This window comes from Muscardinus avellanarius (genome assembly GCF_963383645.1).
Source record: "Muscardinus avellanarius genome assembly, chromosome: 3".
Lineage (NCBI taxonomy): Eukaryota > Metazoa > Chordata > Mammalia > Rodentia > Gliridae > Muscardinus > Muscardinus avellanarius.
The window spans coordinates 136,033,408-136,047,725 of record NC_137788.1 but is presented as its reverse complement, the minus strand read 5'-3'; the positions used below and the strand labels follow the sequence as shown (position 1 = coordinate 136,047,725).

General features: G+C 39.1%; 1 protein-coding gene across 6 annotated transcripts in view; it reads right to left on the bottom strand.

The window, feature by feature from the left end:
* The window catches only part of LRRC49 (leucine rich repeat containing 49), a gene marked incomplete at both ends in the record, with an annotated part of 138,208 nt that extends 126,372 nt beyond the window's left edge, over nt 1-11,836 (bottom strand). The window contains 5 exons of one of the 6 annotated variants that reach the window (XM_080690794.1): nt 609-711; nt 1,055-1,252; nt 8,810-8,906; nt 11,062-11,118; nt 11,789-11,836. In XM_080690794.1, coding sequence (XP_080546920.1) covers nt 609-711; nt 1,055-1,252; nt 8,810-8,906; nt 11,062-11,118; nt 11,789-11,836 — 503 coding nt within the window. Of the gene's footprint in view, nt 1-608; nt 712-1,054; nt 1,253-8,809; nt 8,907-11,046; nt 11,119-11,788 lie in introns of all 6 variants that reach the window. The other 5 variants (XM_080690796.1, XM_080690795.1, XM_080690797.1 and 2 more) reach the window with 5 other exon arrangements.
* Between the last annotated feature and the right edge of the window lie 2,482 nt (nt 11,837-14,318).

Below are 14,318 nucleotides of genomic sequence, written 5' to 3'. Positions count from 1 at the left end.
AAAATTGTAAGACAAAATAAGCCTTTCCTCTCTTTAAGTTTGTTGTCTAAGGTGTTTTGTTATAGTAACACAAAGCTAACAATCATATTTTAGAATTGCTATATAGTCAAATTCTTTTATGTATATATATAAATCCTTTTAAATATATAATATATATACACACATATTACCTCACCACACCTCTGAAAGGATATATATATATATATATATATATATATATATATATATATTTTTTTTTTTTTTTTTTTTTTTTTGCAGTGCTGGGGATGGAACCCAGGGGGGTATTCTACCTCTGAGCTACACCCCCAGCCCAATTTTTTCTTTATTTTTAAATAGGGTCTCACTAAGTTGCAGAGAGCTTCACTGAGTAGCTGAGTCTGGCCATGAGCCTGGATCCTCCTGTCTCACCCTCCTAAATACTGGGATTACAAGAGTACACCAGCACGCCCCGCTGATAAAATTTTTTTTTAAATGGTATAAAGTATGTTAGTTAGGTAGGAGAATTGGGTAGCTGGGGGACAGGAGGAGGGGTGGGATGACTTTCACATTTTTCAAATCTTATATCTATATATTTCCTAGTCAAAACAGAAAAAAGAAATTGTCCTCACCTTTCTAGGGTCAACCTGTCTGAATAAAGAATTTTCTCTTCAGAAGAACGGTGGAGAATAGGAAATGATGGCATTGATGAGCTCACCAAATTAATATGATCACCTATTGAAAATGATACACAAATCACTTGATTAAGACACATCTTTAAAATCTTGAAACCAAAGTCACCTTCTATTTGGAGAACTTTGGCACCTACGAATATCTTTCCTAGGAACTTTCCATACTTAAAATTAATTACTAAATTTAAGTTTGTACCTTTCCTCCTCAAACCTAAACTACGCGTCCTGTGTAAGCCAAGTAATTTTGCCCTTGCCTTACAGATAGGATAGGCTGAAAATACAGAACTACGCTAGTCCTGTCTTTATCCCTTTAATAATTCTAACTCCTCATTCTAAATTTTAACTCTCCTATAACTCCTATAACTGAGATGATAGTCCCTCATTACCAGATACATTTGGGCCAGCACTATGACAGCCCTGCCGGATTCTGGACTTTGAAGGTGTCTGAATGGAAGAATCTCCAAATGCTGATAAGGAGCTCGTGGCAGTTTTCATTTCCAGACCACATAGTTCTGTCACGTTTGATGTGGATGAGATGCATGATGATTTATTACGAGGCGAAGGACTTATTACTCTTCCATCTCCTTCAAAATATCAAAAAGTTTATCACAAAGCTACACAATACATGATTTTGCTATAGGAAATACACAGAAAGCAGTTTGGGATAGCAGATGTGAACCTTGCCCCATTACTTTTTCTTCCTGTGTTTGGCTACTATTAATAGAGGATACTGCAAAGATACCAAATGGATGTCAAAAAATCTAGTATACTTGTAGTTAGGGTCTTCAGGGTAAATGGAACCCTGTGTGAGGCTTATAGGCACTTGGTTAGATGGTGTCCCTGATATTAAGAAACTTTTTTTATATTTTATTTTGTGGTAATAAGGGTTGAACCCAGAGATATTCTACCTCTGAGTTATACCCCCAGCCTTATTTTATATTTTATTTTGAAACAGGGTCTCACTAGGTTACTGAGAGTCTCATTACATTGCTGTTATCCTGGAACCTGTGATCCTCCTGCCTCAGCCTCCCAAGCACAAGGATTGCAGGCGTGCACAACCATGTCTAGCTAAGGAACTTTTAAGTTAGTTGGTAAACACATATGAAGCTAATAAACTAAATAGAACATTATACACAAAATGGAAAATAAGAAAGAACAACATATTTGTATGTATATCTATCATTTAATGAAGATAGTTACAGATGAGTTTAGGGGGAGGTAGATATTATGAAATATCCTAAATAACTAGAGAAATATAGACATTCTTCATATAAATAACAAGAAGACATTATCAGAAATTCCATAAAATAAGGTAAGATTTGGGTAATGGGTCAAAGATGACCATTTGAATGTCAGAGGAAATCTAACATTATTTCCCTCTACCAAGAGCAAATCTACTGAAAGCAGCAATTGATGTGAAAATGCTTGAAGGGATAACAAGCAGAAAACTAGAGCTTGAGGTCACCATGCCATTGTGGTGCTTAAACTAACCAGTAGGTTAACCTTGAACCAATAGGCTGAAGAGGAAAAGAGGAAAACCAAATCTAGGAAGCTAACACGCACTTCGGCGGCCATCGGACACTGTGCTAATAACTTAAAATCAAGTTCTACAGAGACCACATTAAGAAGCTATAAAGCAGCCGGACGTGGTGGCACACACTTGTAATCTCAGCACTTGGGAGGCTGAGACAGGAGGATCGCAGTTCGTGGACAGCCTCAGCTACTTAGCCAGGCCCTTCGCGACTCAGTGAGACCTTGTTTCAAAAAAATAAAAAGACTGGAAAGTAGGCTGGTGGTATAGCTTGGAGATACAATGCCTCTGGGTTGCATCCCCAGTACCCCCCCCCAAAAAAAAGCTTAAAAGCAGTGGTACTACTAGCTTCTTTAGGTCTGCAAAGTTTGAACCAAAGTATCTACTGCCTAGCTTCTTGAAAAAAAATAATTAGTGCTCACATCATGCTTTTCTGAACAGCACGAAATACCAAGACAACTAATAATGATGTTCTAGAATACAAGCTTTCAGAATGCTTCTCCAATAAGCTGATCTTACGGCATGGCCACCTGCTGGCAGGAAACCCACTCTACCATGATTCAAGAAATTGATTTGGAATCAAAACTCAGATGGTTAAAAAACAAACAACAGTCTAAGGATTAACTGCAGTATGAGGATTAACTCATTAAAGATAACTGGTCAGCTAAAGATGACAGAGAAAAAATGAAAGATAATAGACAACCTCAATTTCTCTTTAGACTTCAAGCCAACCCTGAATTTAAGGAGTAGACTTAAGCTTTATAAGACCTGGAATATAGAGGCAAAAAAATCAAAAAATAAATTGCACTTATACTCAGTGAATTAAATAATTTTATCGTCACACTTTCCAGCCCATATGCAAAATTTATAATGATAATCCTATTGGCAACGAGCTTACAATCAGTGTGATATACACTTTATATTAAACATAAAGAGGCAAAACTGATTAGGTAGAAAGGTCATAGAATACACACACAATATAGATAGATAGATAGATAGATAGATAGATAGATAGATAGATTCAGATATAAACTAGGTATGGTGGCCCATGCTTGTAATCCCAGTATTTGGAAGGCTGAGACAGAAGAATCACAGATTCAAGGCAATTTTGTGAGATCTTTAGCAACTTAGTTAAACCAGTTTCTGAATAAAAAAAAAAAAACTGGTGGTATAGCTCAGAGGTAAAACACCCCTGTGTTCAATCACCAGGAACACACACACACACACACACACACACACACACACACACACACACACTACATATAATGCCGGGTGTGGTAGCACACACTTGTAATCCCAGTATTTGGGAGGCTGAGACAGGAGGGCCAAAGGTTCATGGTAAGCCTCAGCCATTTAGTGAGGGCCCCTACAACGTAGTGAGACCCTTTTTCAAAAAATCAAAAATAAAATAGGGCTGGGGGTGTAGCTGGAAGGTAGAATACCCCCTGGGTTCAATCACTGGTGTCACACACACACACACACACACACACACACACACACACACACACACACAATAATCCACATATAAACTTCATTGCTATGTGGAAATTTTTAAATTGAAACATTTCCTCTGATATTGTTTCTTATATCACCATTTAATTTACCATACATTGTAGCCCTTATCTTCTCAATTAAATATGAAAGCTCCTTGGACCTCATTTCATATTCTTCATATTCTTGGCAGAATCTAAATTCAGTATGCAATCATATAAATTAGTTACCTTTCCAGTTTACTAAGGCTGATTGGAAATCTATTCTGTGTATGTTATTGCTATTAAAATCAGACATTCTTCCTGGGCGTGGTGGCGCACACTTGTAATCCCTGCGCTTGGGAGGTGGAGACAGGAGGATCGCGCAGGTTCAAAGCCAGCTGCGCTGGCTTAAGAGACCCTGTTTCCAAATAAAAATATAAAATAGGTCTGGGAGTGTAGCCTGGAGGTAGAAGGGTTTCCAGGAACCCCAGTACCACCAAAAAAAATCAGACATTCTTGCATTTTAGTATAAAAATTCAGAATTAATTATTTCATAAGTACTATCTCAGTGTGTTAAAAGGCGCAATGGTCTATGGTTGGTAAGATGTTTACCATGCTGTTCTCTATAACAAAGGTGATTGACACACGAGTAGGTAGATAGACACTGGGTAGCTGGCTGGCTGGATAGTACAGAACATCGCGTTATATGTGTGTCTCCACTCAGCCTTATCTTTGATATTTTTTGTAACCAAAATTATGATTGAGACTTTCCAGTGATTTTTCATGATCATAGGAGGCAACCACTGCCTTTTCCCTCCACACACATATTTAAAAATTCTTAACTAAGGGACTTATTCAATTAAGATCAGGTTAACACACTTCCGGGAAGATGGCGACCAAGAAAAGCGGGGCTTAAGAGCCCCGCTAACAACCAATCTCCATTACCACAAAACCAGCGCCTTTCACAGCCAGAAAACACCATCACCAGAAAAACAAAAAAACCACCAGGCTCCAGAGAGAAAGCGGACTGAGAACAGAGCTCAGGGCCACAGAGGAGACACACGTGCCCGAGGACGCGGCAGCAGCGCCATACTGCCGGCGGCAGTGGCGAACTCAACGGACGGCTACAGCAAGCCGAGGTGAGCCGCTGCGGAACAGCCAGGCGGGATCTTTTGGCGCAGAGAGCATTTAAAGCTCCCAGTGACCGAGCTCAGCACACGCTGCAGGGATTCAGAGTGGAAATCAAAACCAGAGAAGAAAAAATACGCCAGCCTCACGGCCGAGGGCGTGGCAGCGGCGCCATATTGTTACCGGCGGCGGCAGCAGCAGTGAATTCAACGAGTCCAGTACAGCTACATCTGCGTACTCAAGAACAGTGAGTCAAATTGCGGGCCACAGAGGAGAAATCCCAGTACTGTACCTCCTGGGACTGGACCCAGTGAGGGAGTGGTGGTGGCAGAGATATCACACCATAGGAGAGCGTGCAACCTGGCACCCCCCATAGTTTAAAGCAGCCTCTATCGACTCCCTGGGTCGGAGACTCTGTGATACAACCCAGTAGTGGGGTCTGAGATAATACAGACTCGAGATCCAGAGCACCTTAAGTGAAGCCATAGTGACCCAAGGGAAGAACCCAGAGAAGGCACAAACCTCCGAAATCATGGGAAAGAGGAATAACACTGGAGTAATGAATATGCACAACCCCACAACATCAGAACCCGATAAAACAGAAAATCAGAGATTTCTAGAAGATCAAATCAGGAAAATAACTGTAGAAATAATAGAGGTGCTTCGAAAAGAACTCAGAGAGAGCCAAAAAGAGATAAAGGATGCAATTAATGAAGTAAAGGCCTCAATTCAAAGCACAAACAACCGATTAGACCACATGGAGAACAGAATCTCGCTCTTAGAAGATGAGCAATCCAAAAATGAACGCATAGTTTCTAATCTAGAAAAAAATATCCGACAGCAGGAATCTGACATTGAAGAAATATGGGCCCTTCTTAAGAGAGCTAACCTAAGAATAATTGGAATAGAGGAGGGAAAAGAAAGTGAAACCAAAGGGATCAACAATCTCTTCAAGGAAGTAATAGCAGAAAATTTTCCAAATATAGAGCAAGAGGTTGATACACAGATCCAGGAAACTTATAGAACTCCCTTTAGACAGGATCGGAGAAGAGGATCCCCACGCCACATAATTGTCAAAATGACCAATGTGGAAGCCAAGCAGAAAATCTTAAAGGCAACAAAAACAAAGGGCCAAGTGACATTCAGAGGCAAACCAATTAGAATCACTCCAGACTTCCCAAACCAAGTCATGAGAGCCAGAAGGGCTTGGAGTAACATATTCCAAACTCTGAAAGAAAACAACTTCCAGCCAAAAATTTCCTACCCAGCAAAACTTTCTATTAAATTAGATGGAGAAATAAGAAGCTTCCATGACAAACAGAAACTGAAGGAATTTATGTCTTCAAAACCAGCGCTAGAGAAAATACTCAAAGAGATTAACTACAAAGAAGAAATAGGTAACACACACCAGAACCAGAGAAACAAGATTTTCCATCCAACAGACAACTAAGATTGGTTATCTGTGGAGATTCATTATTTATGTTAGTCTTTTACCTATCTCTAAATTGTATTGTTTGCCTTTATTGTTGTTAATTTTTAGAATTTCTAGTTGGAATATTAATATACCTTCAGATATAGCATTTGGAAATATTTTATCCAATTCTGTTAGTAACTTTTAACTCTGTTTACATTGTCTTTGGATATACAATTTTTTTTTTATTTTTTAGGGAGTTTGTATATTCTTCTGTTGCCTGTGCCATTGAAATCATATCCAAGAAATCACTGCCAATTTCAATGTGGTGAGGTTTTATGACCCAGATTTTCTTCTAAAAGTTTATAGTCTTAAGATTTATATTTAGGTCTTTTATCTATTTTGAGTTAATACTTGTATGTGGGATTAGGTAAGGGTCCAATTTTATTCTTTTCCATGTAATTATTATTTTTCAACAATATTTAGTTAAAAGATTATTATTTCCACCACCAAATGTTCGTGGAAACCTTGTCAAAAATAACTTGACAATATAGGGAAGAATTTAGCTCTAGGCTTTTATTTAACTCCAATGGTTTATATATCTGCCTTTAGAACAGTACTACACTGTTTCAATTATTGTAGCTTTATATGGTTTGAAATCAGAAAATATATATCTTCTAGCTTTGTTCTTTTTCAAGATCGTTTTGGGTATCTAGAATTCATATTCCATATTAGGATAGATTTTTTCTGAAAAATAAATATATAAATATATGATAGTTTCACCTAAAAAAAAAACAGAAAAAAATATGCTCTGGTAAGAAAGAAAGCAAAAAGAAATATTGAAATGTTATCTTTAAATCATCAAAAGCTTGGTATCAGACAAATGAAACTGTTATGTGAGATTATCATTTTTAATTTTGGATAAATTGCTATAATACTAGATGTCAACCACTAAGCCAAGCATGGGAAGGAGGGATGGGGAGAGAATGGGGTGGGGATCGGGTGGGGGCTGACTGGGCGATGTGTGCATGTATGTCTACAAAAGTTTGTATCCCACTATGATGTATGAATACAGTGCACCAATAAAATAAAATTAAAAAAAATAAATTTAAAAAAAAAAGATCAGGTTAACTAAGATTTTATTGTACAGTATTCCCTGGAATCTTATAAAACCTTAAGGTAAGAGGGATTAACTATTGATATTCCAAAAAGCCCAAAAGAAAAAACATCACATTTTCAACTAACTAGCTGAAATAAAATATCAAGTTTCTTTCCTTTTTTTGTATCTTTGTGGTACTAGGGATGGAACCCAGGGGCTTTTCTACCTCCTGGCTACACTTCTAGACCTATTTTATGTTTTATTTGGAAATAGGGTCCCACTAAGTTGCTGAGAGCCTCATTAAGTAGCTGAGGCTGGCTTTGAACCTGTGTCATTCTTTGTCTCAGCCTCCCAAGTACTGGGATTACAAGAAGTTTCTTTACTTTTAACTGATAGCACCACTAACAAATTTGTACTGACATATTATGATGTTTGATTAATTTTAGAAAATAAGAAATGGTAAAATTAATTATAATAGCTAGGTATCAGGGTGTAGTTCATTAGATAGAGGTCCCCAAACTTTTTGTGATAAAATTTTATTTACAATTTTCCCAAAGTTTTATGCTCCTTGAGGTAGAAAGTTGAATAAAAAAGTAATGATAATAGTTGTAAGTTGTGTGGCCTTCTTTGCATGAAATGGCCTAGAACTATGAAGGAGACACAATGGAGACTACAAGATATGTATTTAGGACCTATCAAATGAGGATCTTGTCACAGAGAAGACAAGAGTGTAGAATATACATTTAAAAAGTACAGGTCATCTTTGAAAGGCCCAAAAGGAATGCCCTGAAGTACCAAAAGTAAAAAGAAAAAAATGAATCAATATTCAAAATCACCTTATGTCCACACAGTGATGAAATGGACAGAGGAGCTTCTACTGACCAGCCCTCTCATACAAACTCCTAGGAGGTAGAAGCAGTGCGGTAAGGACTTTGTAGTGTTAAAACACCAGCACATCACAGATAACAACCAACTATGACTCAAGTGTGCTAAAGGAAATTTTTTCCTTCATTTGAAAATTATATTTCAGAAATATTACTAGATCATATTAGGCAGTATTTGTCAAGAGGTGGCTTATAAACCACATATATCAGAATCGTTTGTGGAATTATGAAAATGTACATTTCCAAATCCTGTCCAAGACCTACAAAATTAGAATGGGAAAATGGATGGGAACACTAAGAATGTCATGTGTCCCATGCTCTTATGTTCACTAATTAGCCTTTTGTTCTAATCTAATACAGTATTTGGAACATTCTTCCACATTCTTTAGTATAGCCTACCCTCAAACTAAAATAAAAACAGTCTTTTCCTGTGTTGGAAATAATCTACTATGCTAACACATATAAAATAAATTCTGATTTAAACAAATGCCAAACCATTTTGGTAACTGATGAACCATTTTATTTTTAATTCAAGTTTATCTGGATTTAGAAATTCAACATTATTAAACAATTACTATTATTCAGAGAAAATGGACTATTTCAGCTCTCTGCTCACTGACAATACCTTGTCGACTTGAGTAGTTTCTTTCAAGGTCATGTTGTAAGAGTCTACCAGAAAATGATGGTGTTTCTCTATTGAGCTTGAATTCAACCTGAAAAACATTATTTAAGAAAAACATTATTTAAGAAGATGATTATAAAATAACAGATAATAATTAATTACATGCTAGTACACGGGTGAACTTTGAAAATATCTGCAAGTGAAAGAAGCCAAACACCAAGGGCCACATATTGTATGGTTCCATTTCTATGAAATATCCACAATAGTCAAATCCATAGAAAAAGATAGCATATTTGGGGCTTCCAGAGGTTTGGGGTAAAGGTGGAATAGAGATCAACTTTTTAATTATTCCATCTGGAGTGATGAAAAAGTTCTTAAACAGGATAGAGATAATGATTGCTCAACAGTGTGTTAATGCCTCTGAGTTGTACACTTTTTTTTCTTGCAATACTGGTAATTGAACCCAGGGGCATCCTACCTCTGAGCTACAACCCCAGCCCGATTTTTTATTCTTTATTTTGAAACAGGATCTCACTAAGTTGCGGAGGGCCTCACTAAGTACTTGAGGCTGGCCGCGAACCTGAGATCCTCCTGTCTCAGCTGCCCAAGTACTAGAATTACAAGCATGTCCACCACACCTAGCTCAGTTGTACACTTTAGAATGGCTTAAATAGGGAATTTTGTCATGTGTATTTGGTCACCATAAAATCAGTCGATTTCATAAAATAAGATGAAAACACACTCCAATCTGAAGCATTTCTTATCTCTCCACACCAAAACCACAAATTCAATGATTAAAAGAATCATTTACTCAATAAAAAGCACAGAATAAGCCAGGTGTGGTGGCTCATGCTTGTAATCCCAGCATTTGGGAGGCTGAGACAGGAGGATCGCGGTTCAAGGACAGCTTCAGCTACTTAGTGAGGCCCTTTGCAACTCCGTGAGACCCAGTTTCTAAATAAAGAATAAAAAATAGGGCTGGGGTGTAGCTTGGAGGTAGAATGCATCTGGGTTCCATCCCCAGTGCCGAAAAAAAAAAGCACACAATAAAATTAAATCATATTGGGAAAAATCACTTTATTTTGATAATTAAAATTTCTTCAAATGCCCAACTATAGCATAATAAAAGTTTGTGTTCAAACCTTCTAAGAATGATTTTTACTATATTGATTTTAAATAATTATCTGGTAGGAGGATCAAGAAAAACAAAACCAAAACAACCTCTTATGCTTAGCCACCAAAAGTTCCTTAATCATTTATTTTTCCAAAAATCATGAAACTTCTCCTTCATCCATGCTGTGGAAATTACATTAGCATTTGTGTTATATCCTTATCAACTATATGAGCTAATGGTATTTTCCCATTAAATATGTCCACACACAAAAAAGTGAATGTTTGGAAAGGTTTGGGATGAGACACAAAATTCCTAGAAACATGATAACGGTAGAATGAGATTTGTACAGCAAAATCAATTAGGAAAGCTTTGGAAGGATTCCATTATGCTCAGTTATAATAAGGAATATTTTCAATTAATTTAGCTAAGTGGTGTTTATTGGAGATGATCAAATGGTCTATTTTCCAAGTGTTCACCATTTTCATAATCATATAATCAACTGCTGCCTACATGATGACTAATGCCCCTTCCATCCACCCTACTCTACCCTTTCCTATCTTTCTTATCCTGTTATCTGAAAACTCTGCCCTTTTCTTCCAATGACATATATTTAATAACTGAATTGTGATGACTGGAGGTATCCAATTCAATTATAGGAAAAACCACATTGTGTCTTGAAACAGTGGCGTAGGTTTGAGTGGAGGTGGGTTTGAGTGCTGAAGTGAGATAGGAGGAAAAGAAATACATATTTACCTCAAAAATCTCAAAAACCAAGTAAGAGTCAGAAATTCGGAAAATGCCAGAGATATGGGCAAATAGTATAGGAAAACAAAATCTCATGTTCGTAGCAGTATGAAAGCATGTTAAGTAACATTAAGCCTAGCATATTTCCACTGTTAACCTAGTTTTTCTTCCCTGATTTTAAGTGGCATGTGTTGTTATACCCTCCCAAATGACCACATTTTATCCATTCTAAGATGCCATCTTACCCTATTAAGAAAGAAAAATTTTCCCAATTAAACTATGACATACCATCAATTATAAAAAGGATTTCTACTCTTTAAATCATACTATTTGTGTAAAATATTTTAAAATTAACTTCAATTTAAATATCAATATTCCTAAATCTTACTTTGTTTTTCTCAGGAAGAGATGACGTTTGAATAACCAGATGAAGCCCACAGTTCACCTAAAATGCAGAAACAAAATCATAAAATAGGTTCTTAATTCATATACATACACAGACTCCCCCCAATAGTATAAATAAAGCTATCACCAAAAAATTAGAATACAACAGAATACTACATTTTTGTTTGTTTGTGGTAACAATTTGAGGATTTGCTGAAATCAATAAAAATCACTGCTAAGAATTACAAGGTTTCACCGATTTTTCAAAATGTCGGCACCAAGTTAACCCTCCACTTAGTATCTTAGGCTTTCAACACTTGACATTTCAGGTCTAAATAAATAAAGCAATAGTACGGGTAAAGGAGAAAATGTCTAACAGAATATTTTATCAATAAAAATAGAAAAAAGAATACATAAATAGGGAAGAAAGAAAGGATAAAGGAACTGACTATTAAAAAAGAATTTAAATGAACCTCGGCCTTTCACAGCAGACCAGCTCCACCTTCTGGGAGGCCAGATCCTGGAAAGATTTTGAATAACCATCATACAGTATTAAATACTCTCCGAGTGCCTTGGTCCAGCCCGCGAACCTCAAGCCTCTGTCAGACAATAGCATGAGGAGACCTGGTGATCCCGGTCTCAGTAATCCAGCCCATCACCTAGGACAAAGACGCCAGTCAGAAAGGACAATACCAAAGAGAAGAAAAAGAAAGTAGGAAGGCCCAACCTACGTTGTTTGCAGCCCGGCCAGAAACAGAGCGGTATTTCCCGGGAATCATGGCAGGAGACAGTTCGGGATGTAGATCTGCCTTCGAGGTGACGCTACAGCAGAGATTCAGAGACCACAAGGGGTCATCTCCCAGGCAACCCGCTCAGGGGTTACCATAGTAACTACCATTTCCGGTCTGGTCCACTCCCAAACCGACTGGTCCAAATAATCGATATAACCTCTGGTTGTATTTGTGGGCGCCAGGGCGTCAGCACATCCTCGTTCCGTGTCCCTGGTCTCGTCAAAACCGAGCAGGAGTCTTGGGAGGAGGCTCAGATGGGGAAGAGGCTGGCCACACTGGTGGCCATGACAACCGCCACTTCCGGTCCGCTCTTTTTTTCAGGCCCGTCTCAGCACCGCGCGCGGGAAATTTGTATCCCACTGCGGGTGTCTGCGGGCTCCGGGGGAGCATCGTCAGGAGGAAGAAGAGCAAGGGGAGAGAAAGGTATCAAAGGAGCCTCCTATTTGGAGCCCCAGCTCGTAGCTGCCGGTGGCCAGAGGCAGGGAAGGAAACAGCCCGACCTGGAGCCCACAGGTGTAGGGGGCCCGCCCATCCCGGCTCCAGCCATGTCTGGGGAGTCTGTCCCGTATCCCCGAGGACCCGCCCTGCAGCAGCTGCCGCGCGGGCCCGGCGGTGCGGGGACCGCTCAGTCATCCGCGCTGACCACTGCGGCCCGGCCTGCTTCAGGTCCATGGGTTAGCTAGAAGAACCTGAGCTCCTCCCAGCACCTGCGGCTCGTGGTCCGCGCGGTGCCCACTCTGCACCAGGTGTCGCCCCAGCACCCCAGCGGGAAGAAGAGGGAAGAAAGCTCCAGGCAGCCAGGCAGGCCGAGGCTGCCCCGGACCCACCCTCCAGTGCGCGCCTCCGGGCCACGAAGGAGGCGGCTTCACAGGTAACCCGAGACCTGAGTCCACGGACTCTTGGAAAGACCCCCGACCGTGGCCAGGTTTCTCAACTTAGTATCATTGGGAAAGGCACCTCACCTCGAAGGTTTCTGTTTTCTCGTCCATAAGGAGTGTGCTTCAGAGGCGACTTCCAAAGTTCCTATTTAGCATTAACATTTTGGAATAAAGTGACCCAGTTGATTTCTTCTACATAAACACACAAGTCCTTCAGAATATAGGGCTACTTTGCTCGCTGCTCCCGAAAGGGTTTAATTTGAGCAAATATCAAGTATTGGGATGCTTGAAACTGCATAATATATTGCATAAGTTTGGAGAACGTTAATTATACGTGTCAAAAATGATAGGGAAGGATGCCATGAAGCTACTGATTGAAAATGAGGTCTGCTAATAACCCCTTCCTAGCACCAAGTTTTGTGTGTGTGTGTGTGTGTGTGTGTGTGTGTGTGTGTGTGTGTGTGTGTGTGAGGGATTGTGCCCAGGGGCATTCTACTTCAGAGCTACAACCCCAGTCCAATTTTATTTTTTATTTTGAACTATAGTCTTGCTGTATTGTTGAAGCTGACCTCAAACCTGCCATCCTCCTGTCTCAGCCTCCCAAGAACTAAGATGACAGGTGTGTGCCACCAGGACCGGCTCCTAAATTTCTTTTTAGCCAACACTAGGTATCTTTACATGAAATGTTTCTAGTGAGCTGATTTTCCCAACCTTGCCTTCCTCTGCCTGTGTTTCTAATTCTTAATAGATATTGATTGCATGGATTTTTCATTTGGTTACTACTCCCTTTGTTTTTTATTTTTTATTTGTTTATTTGTTTATTTATTTATTTATTTATTTATTGTGGGTCTGGTGATGGAACCCAGGGGCATTCGACCTACGAGCTACAACTCCTGTCCTATATTTTATTCTTATTTTGAAACAGGGTCTCACTAAATTGCAGAGGGCCTCACTAAGTAGCTGAGGCTGTCCTCAAACCACTCTCCTCGGGTCTCAGCCTCCCAAATGCTGGGATTACAAGCCTGGGCCACCACGCCCAGCTTACCACTCCCTTCTTTATTCACTTCCCATCTTGAAAACTTACAAGCTTTCTTTGAGATAGTCAAACTTAAGTCCTATCACCATTACAAAGGTTAAATTATAGCTCATAATTAGAGCTAAAAGTTGTTCATTTCTAGATCTAGGGGAAAAAAGCTCTCCAAGAAGTCACGTGACCTACATCTGACATTTTTGCTTTGAATATACAGAGACATTTGTAGAACTTTAGAGGTGAAGGAAACCTTAGTGTTCATCTTGTCCAAACCCATAATTTATGCCTGAGGAAGCTTATCTAGAAGGTCAGTTTCCTTAAGGGTCTGTAATCCGGTACCCTGGGTCCAATTGCCAGAACAATACTCTTTCTACAATACTAACCTGCTTCCTACATTGGAGTGGGCTCTCAAAACTCTTTAATGATAGTCTGAATTTATACAGATAAGGAATAAAATTGTTAACATAATTTGCCTGTCTCTGCATGCACACCAGCCCTATTTAAGGCCTTCTGCTCATTTTTACATGTGACGCTGATCTTTTCAGTTCTGGGACATACTGTT